The 12567-nt window shown below is 31.5% G+C and overlaps 1 protein-coding gene across 2 annotated transcripts; it reads right to left on the bottom strand.

Moving 5' to 3' along the window:
- Window positions 1-442: 442 nt before the first annotated feature.
- LOC106457658 (glutamic acid-rich protein-like) lies at window positions 443-12309 on the bottom strand. 2 transcript variants are annotated; one of them, XM_013917096.2, is made up of 4 exons: window positions 12100-12309; window positions 2880-2924; window positions 2264-2276; window positions 443-1834 (listed from the first exon to the last, which is right to left on the bottom strand). In XM_013917096.2, the coding sequence occupies exons 1-4, from the start codon at window positions 12223-12225 to the stop codon at window positions 1674-1676; spliced, it is 345 nt and encodes a 114-aa protein (XP_013772550.1). In that variant the 5' UTR covers window positions 12226-12309; the 3' UTR covers window positions 443-1673. The 2 variants fall into 2 exon arrangements, with proteins under 2 accessions (XP_013772550.1, XP_022239357.1); XM_022383649.1 differs by lacking the exon at window positions 2264-2276.
- Between the last annotated feature and the right edge of the window lie 258 nt (window positions 12310-12567).

Genomic DNA, 12567 nt, shown 5'->3' with positions numbered 1-12567 from the left:
CTACACCTCCTCTGTGCTGTGGCCCAGTGACAAGAAATAATTCTTGCTGTAGCAACACTACTGTGCTTTACTCTAGTGTCAAAATATAAGCACAAATTTTAATAATCAAAATATAATAACCTACTTCAACCAGACAATTTGAAAACCCTGAAGTATGCCAGTTATTTTTACATCATTTCTTAATTCTTTTATAGTTATTGTCCCCTTTCACAGTTTAATAATTAATTTGAAGCAACAATAAATATTCATTCACAAATCATTGAAGCGAAATAGTCTTTAAGGTATATATTAATATTATCCTGAAAATACTGTCATATATACACCAATAGAAAAGAATATGTCAATCTGGAATTTTTATATATCAATCACTTAAAGTGCATTATTCTACTTACAGCACATGACACATCCATTGTAATAAAATAGTAAAGCACAGAGAGACAAATCTAATGGAACCATTTTATTACACCTTTCCTGCATGAAATGCGGTGGCTAGAACACAATACAAAAGGGACCAAGGACTAATACATCATGAGCAAGTTATGAAGAAACACTGTATGAACAAACAATTACTTTCTTTTACAGTTGGCAGAAAATGTTGTTTTTTTCACATTTCATTCATGAAATCAAACTATTATTTTATTTTAAAACCAATGACTTGAAGTTTTATATGAAAAAACTCACGGTATTGTTACTTATAGTAATTAGAAGTCTCAACTAATTCAGTTAAAAATTCTATACCTGACACCTACCCCTCAATGAAACAAGACAGGAGCATTTAACAGATTAACTCTAAAAATGAAACAAACAGTTTAAAAAAAGGAGATCTGTGATTACTTATAAGAAATAGTTATAATAATGAAAACAACAAAAAATACATGTTCCAAAAAATCAATCTTACAGTGTGATACATCATCTCATTAACACACTAACACAACACTCTCAACATACACACCAGGTAAATTGTAAAAGGGATTCTTCTAACTAAGTCTGAGGGGTAAGTACATCAAAATTGTTTGTATGAACTAGGGAGTTTCTTTATAATGTAACACTGCTTACCGATGATGGTATTGGGGGAGCAAATGATCTTAAAACTGTATACTCCAATGTCTCAAGTGAATAAAAATGATTCTAATACAGGTGCTGTCTACTTCAGTTAAGTGAAAATTCAAACACTAATCAAAGACAAAAACTTTAAAATACACAGCTCAACACACCTCACACTTTAAGGGACATAAGAACCCTTTCTTATGAAGAGAAGTAAACATTGACAGAACAGCCAAATTATTTCAAGGTGTATTCTTTTCCTGTTGAATTTTTTGAATGAAAAATAAAAACCAATAACAAAACATGCAAACAGCGCAACACTTTGCACATTATTTTACATGAAAGTCAACCTTGATTGAAATTCAATCACTGGCTGAAGAATAGGTAGCAGATGAGCATGTACAAGTTACAGATCGTAACACCTTTGCTTGCTCAGAGACCAAAAAATAAACCAGATGATGTTTTGTCATAGTTCTGTGAAATTTAAGCCTGCACCAAGTCATGAGAATTTTAGTCTAGAGTCATGTAACAATCTGCCCATCTGTTGTTCTTGCTATACCTTGAACAATTAAAACCCACAGTCTATCGAATTGCTCCCCCCAAAGTGGCCATGACAACCACTATAATGTTTATGCATCATCTTCATCTTCATCCGCCTCTTCGTCAGCTCCATCTTCATCACCTTCCTCATCAAAATCATCACCCTCTCCTTCTGGACCCACCTCTTCATCCTCATCATCTTCTTCACCTCCTTCTTCATACTTCTCCTCAGATTCCCCATTTTCTTTTTCTGAATAAAGTGGCCATAGTTTAAACAAGAACTTTTAACAGAGAAAATACAACATATGCTGAAAGAGCTGAAAAGCACCTATGAAACATTCAGTTTTCTAAAATAATATCCAACCAAGGATAAATAACTTGCTTTAAAAAAATCTTTTAATTACAGTACCAGAGAATTTCAATAAGAAATAAAATTACACAAACCCTAATAACTTCATGACTGCTATGTAATATATATATATATATATATAGCTATGCAAGTTTACTGTGGGAAGAATGTCTCTGAAGTTACAAGTTAGAAAACTAAACAGAAAAAATAAATAAAAAAATTCTCAAACAATAACTACTGTGATACTTTAGCAAGAGCTTATAATATTTTCTTATAAAAATTAAAATGAAATGTCCAATAAAACTCAAACAACAGAAAAAAAAGTCATACCTTTGTGGTCAGTCTGTAAAAAAAAAGAAATAAGAAAAATCATTACACATTTGCAGATGATTTCACTATGCAAATATAAATCATAGTAACAGAAATGTGTGTTCAGTTTTTGTGTCTTTCTTACATACTTCAGTCTTGTTTTGTAAAACAAATTTATAAAGTATGAATTACAATTAAGAAATAAAAAATTTAAACTCAAGCAACCACTAATTTCAGATTCTTTTTAAATAAAGCTTTTTTCGTACCTTTTATAACAACACATTAAAATACAGAATTAGAAATAAACAGCTTTCATCTCAACAAGATATTTAAGAATACAGTGAACCTTTCAATATCACTTCAAGGCATTTTACTAAACAAATAGTGTGTGCTCTTATCACAAAATGGTTGTTAAAGTGGCATTTTACAAACAGTCTTTCCTCTTGTGAATTCATTTATACATTGTAATATTCAATATTTCATCCACCAGTACATTGTTTTTTCAATGTTAACATATGTTACATACAACTTTTTCTACTGAAAATGATTTTTTCCTAGTTGATAACATTTGTTTTCAATTTAGTAATATATCTAACAAACCACATAGGGCTTGAAACAGTCTGTAACAAAAACTCACCTTTAACACTTTTTGTTTCACTTCGTCATCCTCGGCACTGTTAAGCTGCATTTCAAAAAAAAATTAATAAAATCAATGACAATGTAAATAAGGACAGTGAAGAACAGAAATGTGTATTTTTATTTATTAAAGTCTTACTGTTTTTTACATCTAGAATGTGTTGTATATAGATCCAATCACATGCAAGTAGGACTACTTTTAACAGAAAAGTTCAATGAATCCTTCATGTTATATATAAATTTATTGCAATACTGAAAAAAAAAAAAATGATAAATTTTTGTAACTAAACATGTCAGCCTATGTTTAAACTAAATTTGATTTTTAAAAATTCAAGTTATATACATATCTCATTATATATATGATTGAGTGGTTAAAATATATTAGGATATTCTTCAAATCCATGACTATCTTCTTACTTCGAATAAAAAGTAAATTATTTATCAATTTTACAAAGAAAATGTGCCGTGTTAGTTCTCATACAACGTGTGAGGCTATTTTAATGTCTTCTGCTAATAAAGATCTAAACATTATTTAGAGGAAGAGTATAATAACTTAATTACCAAACTTGTGTTTTTCAAAGTTATCACTAAAATCAAATTCATTTTATGTGATGAGGCCTATTCACCACTAATGAATTATTTTGAACATACATCAGTGTGTATTACAAAAACTGGCTTAGCAATTACATACATATGTATAAAATCTGCAGAACCAGCTTTGAAATATGTTTTTATTTACATGGATAACAATGCCCTTCAGTCTATGGCTTTTCTTATAGTATTAGATGTACAGGAAGCCACCAGTCTTGTACTCTTAATATTAACTTGTGACCCTGGGATATAAGTAGTAACGACTGGTATACAAACACACATACATCTATATATTTATATGTAACCACTGTTCTGAGAGTTAAAAATGTAAAAAAAAGACATCAACATTTTTTTATGAATCTTTGTATTTGTTGAATCCAATCTAGAACTGAAACTTTCCAAAGCTTGCAATATGTCCATAGTAATTTTTATTATTACAAGATTCAAAGGAATTTATAGTTATCCAATTATATTGTGTGTTAGGCAGATTTCTCTTACAGATGTTTAGATGTAAAAAGTAATTATGCTGAACCTACTGAATAACCTTACCTTAATCAACAGTAAGTTTATATGTTTCAGAATTGTCTTTTTTTTTTATGTAGTGGAGAAAAAGGCATTGTTTGGTGACCTATAGCTAAATGAATTTCAATTTTAAAATGGTGTGCATAAACTTTATTTTTAGGCTTATTTTTGTAATATATATATATATATATATATATACACATGTATCCCTGTAAGCACTGGCAGTTTTTTTATTTATAATTAAAACTGAACAGTTATGTATTATTAAATGTTTTTAAAATCTAACCTCTACATGATTTTTTCAATAACTGATTAACCCAGGTACATTATCTTGTCGGAAACCATCACATTTTACCAAGCTGAACAATAGTTACTTGATATCTGCTAGTATCACCCACAAATGTATGACACCTTGGTGTGTTTTTGCATGTTCATTAATGTTTATAAAAAATTAACAATTAAAAATAATCATGATCTATACCTAGGGAAAATTTTAAAGTCCCCATGTTTGCATATCTTTCAAAGCATATAGTTTTTCAAATATCAGAAATGTTTGCTGGTCTGTCTGGCTTTACAGTTAGCAAACAACCAATCAGGTGATATCATTTGTGACACCAGGTGGCCTTATGGACAATTACTTCATGTATCTTTTGCTCTCAGTTATCCTTGCCTCTATCACTGTTAGTACCATTCACTACTTGATGTTGCTCAAACTAATCCTTCCTCTTACACCACTCCCTAGTATCATGCCAAACATGACAGCTTGCTCAAGCATAGAAGTCAGTCAGCCCTAGCAATGTGACCAAAATACTTCAAAGTTGGTATCTTAATCTGACAAATCAGTGTACACTTAAAACTGAGCTACTCCAAAACCAAACTGTTTATGTTTTACTGCAGGAAATTTTACCTCATTATCATCAAAACATCATCCATCTCAAGAGCCTCAGTTCACCTGATATATGTTGCTTTCAAGGGTCCGAATTGTATGGTTATCTTGATATTTCCAATCCTTCAATTAACATACATTCTTTGAAAAGCTAACCTTAGCTATCCCATTCTACCTTCTGGTCTCAGTACCACTTTCTGGAACCAGCATTGACCATCCTACATTTATTGTAGATGTATTGCTCACGTTTTCTATTTTATAGGTTAGATTGGTCACAGATAAGATACACATACTAAAAACAGCGATCAAACCTCTTACTGGTATCATAAGTAGTTACAGACAAGAGTTTTCCTTTAAACATCTCTTAAAAAATGGTTATGAAAAAAGGTTACCCTAAATAGGTATGCTGATTTCGTTTATCTGACAGCTCCACTAATAACCGATGAAAAATGGAAATAAACATTGATGCAATGTGATATAGTCCTGTGAACTCTTTTGTCAAATATATACTATTCACTGCATAATCTTTCAATACCTATTAGCATAAGCATTTTTTTAAATATTGTAATACGTTCGTAAGCATTTGGAATATTTCCTAATACTAGCACACACCATATCTTCTATTCGTCTAATGGCTAAGCCCTACTCCTGAGTATCTAACCTTTCCCAAAACGGTATAACGAACGCCAGGCACAATTGCTATAGTCTAATAATACAGAGTTAACTCGATAAACCCGTGCGCACGCAAAGGTAAAGTCATCCCCATGACAACAAGATTAGTCGGCCATACAAGATTCTGAGATGAACAGATGCGCCACACAAAAGCAAACCTCACACCAGGTGCTCATCAATGTAGCTTCCTACGTTCACCAATCAGCGTAAGCCACGTTCTTATTCTTGCAACTTAGCCTCTTCCCCAACACACACATGACTATTATTCACCAATGCGGATCTTTCTAGCCAATAAACCGATGGCGGTGTTACCAATGCAGTCAGTGCTCAAGGTGAAACGGAAGGTCATGTACGGGTAGGCATGTTGCACCAGCTTTCCTGTTCCACCGATCTATACCAAATATGGACTCTCGCCGTCAAAATGCAGTTCTGCTAAAGCTCATAATGTATTCCTAAACTAAAATTAATTGAATCGATGTTAAGAACGAGCAATACTAATGAAAATTTGTTACGCTATTCTACGATATTTAGAGAAAGAGGGGAAATACCTCGGAAACATTATGAAAAGAGATTCTCAAAGCTATATAAAATTTTCACTTATAATAAAATATAATCTGAGCTAATATATAAACGAGAACATCTTTTACAAAACCGTAAACCTAGCTTTTCCATTTCGTTGTTCTAAGAAGACCCTAGAAATCCCAAAACCATGGAAACAACACAGTAGTATATCTTCCTATATAATGCAGATTAGTTCAATAAAATGCCGGAAGACTACTACGTTCATACGTCTATGCTTGTCTAAAACACAGACCATACAAACACTAAGAGTGCCCAAACCTTTCTGACCCGTCAGAACAACAACCGTTCATGCTAACTACTAGCAGTACAGCTACATACACAGAAGATCCAATCAGATCGCACCAGCAGCTTGGTAACGACAATGTCGTAACGCAAAATATTATACATTTTAAAGAATGTGCAAGTTCCACCTTCTACAATGATCCTATAATAACTTTGTTGATAACTATCAGTCTTACCTATTAATATAGTTTAAATTTCAGTGTACTTTTGAAATAGCACACGTGTATACGAGTTTATAAATTTGCACTGTTATCAGCATTCGACGTGTAGGAAAAACGTTCTAAAGCGCAAGTTAAATAAAATATACAAATAAAATAAAACGACAGTCCACAAATTACAGAATTTGAAAACATTTTAAATACAAGACTGAGATAGAAAGACTCATCGCTTAATCCATACATGTTTTTAACAAGTTTTGGTTTCTCTTTCCGATCCTCCTTGTGAGTGTAATTTAAATGATAAATGAATCTGAACATCTGACACAGATTTATTTTTCCGCTTTATACAATTCGTAACGAAAAATTAAATGCCTTTGGGCAGAGCGATTAAGTTAGTGACATAGAATATTACCGAGAGACTGCTCAAACAACGTAACTATTATGTTTACAATTTATCGCAAAGCGCAGAAAGTAATTACATGAAATGTTGGCAATGTTAGTGTGATAATAAACACATGAACTCCCAAGGCCTCGAAAAAAAAACAAAAACAGGTTCAATTTATAGTCAATCAAAACGTCTATGATAGGTAAGATATTGTGAATCATAGAGACATCAAGTGGATCCTTTACACTCTCAATTATTCACTCAATACAACATTTTATAACAGCAACAATTTCTTTTCACGTCCTTTAAAAGTTTTTGTACTTCGTCAATTATTTATCAAGTTTGGTTTCACGTATAATTAATTCGTTAAAGTTATTTTCTATTTTCAGAATACACGGCTATACCAACTTAACTGACATTTGATTATGTGATGTGTTTGTTCATACCGCTGAGAAAAGAAATACAAAATTAATGATTATGACTCTTAAGCCTACACATCATTATAATGTCTTACTCGAAATCTCTCCAAACTGATTATCACAATAATAAACTACTTGCTATAAAATAAAAATTATCTTATTCCAATGAAAATGGTCTCTTTGTCAAATTCTTAAAAAGAGGTTTTAATAATGGTTTATATGTTTATAAATGTAACGGTCTGACTGAAAATTAACTAGCATTGCAAATATGTTTTTCGTCAATTAAAAAAGCCAAAACTGTAAAACTATATCCTGAACAGAAACGTAGGCATAAGTTTATTCTGTATATTACTAATTTCACGGCATACTGACATGGGACTATTTGGTCATTTAAGGCTGTCCCACCAATCGTCGTTGAAAGATAAAAGAAACTGTCTTTACAGTAAAAGTGGAAAGTTATGCATCTAGGTTAGCATAATCTGGTTCAGAAGTATGATATAGATAACCCACTTAGTAGCATGACTGACGGAAAAGATTTTGGCATGGTGGTGGATAGCCCACTGGTGCCATTACAACAGTGTTCTTTCACTACTAGTAGAACTAATAACATTTTAGTATGTTTATATATATATATATATATATACTGATTAAAAGTCAAAAGCCTCTCTAAACAAATCACCAATTAGGCCTCAGTTAGAATACTATGCAGTTTTGTTCTCCTTGTCTGACAAAAGATATTGACTTACTGGAAAGTCTTGAAGAGAGCTCACTATGATGATTCCTGAAATGGAAGGGTTATCTTACACCAACAGGTTAAGATCTCTTTCTTTATTTTCTCTTGAGAAAAGATGTGTAAATAGTGGTCTTATTGAAGTTTAAAAGATTACTGGTTTCTTTGTACTATATTTTGTACACAATAGGACGAGAAAACAAGTAGCATTTCGAGAAGATAAGCTAGGCTCTAGCTAAAACACTTTAATTTTTCTAACAGGGTGACTAATATAAACTTAGTTACCGTCGTCAGTAGTGGAAACCAGCAATCAACAGGAGTTTAAGATGGGAATCGATGATTTGTTGAAAATAAAGTGTGTGTGTGTGTGTGAAAAGTCTGCCTTTGAAGAACCAAGTGGCTCCTTATTGTTCGTACAATGTTATGTAATAAAGTCTAGCCTGTCTCTTCTACATCATAATCGTCTCTCCTTTCGACTGTCTTCAAAAAATCTCATGAACTTGTACAAGATCACTTCTTATGCATCTTTTCTCAAGAGAAAACAAGTTGAGAGATCTTAATTTAACATACCTCTAAGATAACATCTCCGGGATCATTCTAGCAGCCCTCCCCCGAACCTCGTGAAGCCAATAACCTTTCTTAGATAAGGGAGGAAAACTGTACACAGTATTCCAAGTGAGGTATTACGAGTTACTTGTACAGAGCGAATAACCTCTCTTGACTTGTGATCAATATGTATATAAATACATCCCAAAATTCTTTTAGCATCATCATGAACAACAGAAAACTGTTTCAATGGGTCGAGTGACTTATCCACCGCTTTGCCAATATTCATGGTATAAAGAAAATAAGAGATTCAAAAAATTAATTAAACAATAAAAATAAGAAACCCTAGAACCCGAACGTTTTCGAAAACTAGACCTTTGTTCATCAGATAAAAAGTTGCTAATTCTTTTTTTCAGTTTCGGTAATGAGTGGATTCCAATCTATATCAAACACGTGAGTGAAATTATATAATAACCCAAATGCGCTATGTTGCACTTTTTATAATTGGACATTTAACAAATACAGGTCCAATTAACCAATTGATCTAAGTCATTCTATAGTACCTAAACATTTTCAATACTGTCAAATATACTCCATTTTACTGTCATTTATAAACTCTACTAATTTATTTAATTATGCCCATATCAATATCATAAGAGGATAACCGACGTCCACGAGGTATACATGTATTAGCAAAATTGAGTAAAAATTCTCTAAGCAACAATATTGTTGAAATATACCAAAAAACAACTAATACATGTAACAACAACAGAATTTCTTCTTCCATTTTACCACAACCTTGTACAACATCCGCCAGAAACAAAGAAAATTAACAACCAATCAAAGAACAGATGAGTAAATAGCCGCTAAGTTAGAACGCTGTTTAAAACCTGTCTCCACGTAGTCAGTGTAGCGTGCTTCCTTCTCTTTAACCCTACTTTTAACAGTGACCAATACTTAATACGTAATTTAATAACCGTCATTAACAATCAAAACCGATAAAATAATAATTTCATTTAAATCTAAAAACCGTCATCGCCATCAACACTTAATTCCACTAAAATAGCTTCATGTAAAACTATTATAGTAAGTAAAGTTATTACAAATAAAAACTATGATGGAAACTGATTAACGACAGTTTTTACACAATACAATTTAAGGACACCAGAAACAAGCTTTTGAGAAATAAAGAAACTGACTGTCCACAGTATAATTACAATTTCGTGTTACAATGCAAATGCTAAGACATGAAAATCCTTAACAGAAAGAAACCATTGGTACTTTCCACAAAAGTAAACCGAAAAATTACCAATTAAAAAGTACATATCTGAGGTTTCAAACAACTATAAGGCCAGACCTTAGATCTTCCTCCCCGATTTAGTAAAATGTCAATCATCGTTTACGAAATCACTTATGATGGTAATATTCGTAAAAATAAAAACAAGATTTACAAATCCAATTCAGTTTCATATACACAGTGAATAAAAGTTGTATTTTCGTTTAAAATATTCCATTTTCTCGTTACATGATATATAATAATGAAATGACAATAATTTATAGGATTTTTTAAAGTTTTCTTCATGCAGATGCACATATACAGTACAATATATATATACAATATACAGTACAAATGAGATATTTTTAATATAAGTATATATATATATATTTAATACAATTATTAAGGTCACAGTTTTTAAAGGCAAGTTGCTTGGTTGGGTTAATTATGCTAAATGGCTTACTTAGATTTAACCTTTTTTACTTGAAGTTACAACTTTTTATTTTGAATATCTTAAAAATGTTATAATTTATCTGCACTCACAATAACTTGAAAAGCATTTAATTAGAGAAAAACTGCTAATGATAAATATGGACTTTTTATGTAATTTCTAACACTTTATCAATTATTAACATACTCTAATGAAACAGAATCCATATACATGTTCTTAAGTATTCAGTTCTATGTGTTAAAAATGCATATTGGTGTTCACTCTTTCTACTCTGCTGAAATTGAAATAACATCATGTGATATACAAGTGAAACTACCAAATAATATACTTGGTACCTAACAAAGTTCAACCATGTCATTATCAATATTTCCATAGTGTCAAAAAACACTTGCAAGTATAATATGGGGTAACTAGTGATTATTTTCAATTGATGTAACCATCAATGTTTGACAATGGATACAACACTCCAAAAAACAAATCTGAAAAAATAATCAATGACATTTCTAGTTGCTTTGGATAATTATTTATGTCAAATTATTATTACTTGTATACTGTACCTATTTGTTTTTTTTTACATTTCTCATTTATATGCACCATGTTTAACTTTCAAAGCTTAGTGTATCAATATATATGATAGAAATCTGAAGTCATTGAATTTATCTGACATTTTTACAGCAACATTCATTACATTAAAGAGTAATTAAAAATTGAATATTTGGTATACATTAATTAATTCTTTGGTTACAAGTTGTCCTTCAATACTGAAAGTCACTTTCAACTAATTTGCTATCATAACATATACAAAATATTTTTAAACTACACTAAAAAGAACAATGACTATTTATCACATTGATCTGATCCTTCCTTAAATACTTAGTGATTTGGGCCATTTGAGAATGCTTAGTTATTCCAATTCTGCTTAATCTCTCAGCAACTTGAATCTGGTTATAACATACTGAAATTGTCAAGTAGTTGCTCAACTATCCTATCTTAAAATTAAAATCATGATACTAAGAGTCAAAACATGGATAAAGCACAATACAATTTACAAGAAATCTGATGACTTAATTTTTCGCAAGAACTTATGCCGTTACACTACAGAAGATAAACCATTAATCTTCAGGAAGGTCAAAGCTTTAATATTTTAAAAAACTTTGAACTTAATTCATTGACAGCGTTAATCCTACTACTTGGAAAGCTACAACAGCCCAACTCATAACACACAAGGTAATAATAATACGCTTGGAAACAAAGCTGAAATTATATATATAGGCGTAGCTATTCACATTTAAATTAAAGTTACCCTACGTTAGCTAGGTTTATGTAAGAATAAAGCCAATACAGTATGAATAATAAAGTTAGTGTTACCTTACGCAAGTTACGGCAGTAACCGTGGCTACTGCCCGCACGCGTCGTGAATTTTGGGGTCTATCGAACTCCAGCTTAAACGTACACTGATAATATTGACTTAAATCATAACTATAAAAATGACATTAAATATTTATTGATACTATTATAAATAAAGTTATATAATATATGTTAATGAAAATCACAATGTCTTAAAAGTATATACGTGAACATTCCTTACAGCTCAATGCGCGCCAAAACGACACACAGCACCAGACGACAAGCGCTGGCGTGAGGCATAAGCATGTAACTGATATATGTACTAGCATGGCCGGCTAGGCCATGACTTAACACACCGGCTAACCGGTTCTTACCTCTGACGCCGTTCTTTTCTGTGGACTTGTTTCAGATTTTAAATCTCCAGCTCCTTTTTCCTTTTCTTGAACATTTTCTTCAACTTTATTTGTGACAACTTCTGCCTTGTTCTCTGTAGAACTCATTGTGATTGTAAAATTTAAGAGCGAGCAATCGACCGACCCTCTTTGTTCAAATTCGTAAAAATGGCGCGTTGTTTCTTACACAAGGACTGAATTAAAAGTGAATTATTAAAAAGTAAAAAAAAAGGAGTAAAAGTATTTAAAAAATAATTTCTTAAATTTTATAATAAATAATAAAAGTATATTTAATACATTTATATTGAATAAAAAATCCTGTGTTTGTAAATGAGCATTTTGAAAAAATATCAACAGCCGCTAGAGGGCAAACGAATATCCACGTCAACTCCCTAAACGATGCCAGGAAAGAAAGAGTTGGGTGCACCAAGTAAATATATTGCTTACATA

The sequence above is a fragment of the Limulus polyphemus genome, unplaced genomic scaffold, assembly GCF_000517525.1.
Source record: "Limulus polyphemus unplaced genomic scaffold, Limulus_polyphemus-2.1.2 Scaffold357, whole genome shotgun sequence".
Taxonomy (NCBI): domain Eukaryota; kingdom Metazoa; phylum Arthropoda; class Merostomata; order Xiphosura; family Limulidae; genus Limulus; species Limulus polyphemus.
Note: the sequence above shows the minus strand (reverse complement) of the source record. Positions and strands in the feature narration are given on the sequence as shown.

Bases quoted from the DNA above. Each gene is read 5' to 3' on its own strand.
- LOC106457658 (XM_022383649.1), bottom strand. From the start codon at position 12,225: ATGAGTTCTACAGAGAACAAGGCAGAAGTTGTCACAAATAAAGTTGAA. The intron at 2,925-12,099 runs GTAAGAACCGGT...TTTGAAATGCAG, and splicing joins AGAAAAGAACGGCGTCAGAG to CTTAACAGTGCCGAGGATGA. The intron at 1,835-2,879 runs GTGAGTTTTTGT...CACTTTATTCAG, and splicing joins TGAAACAAAAAGTGTTAAAG to AAAAAGAAAATGGGGAATCT.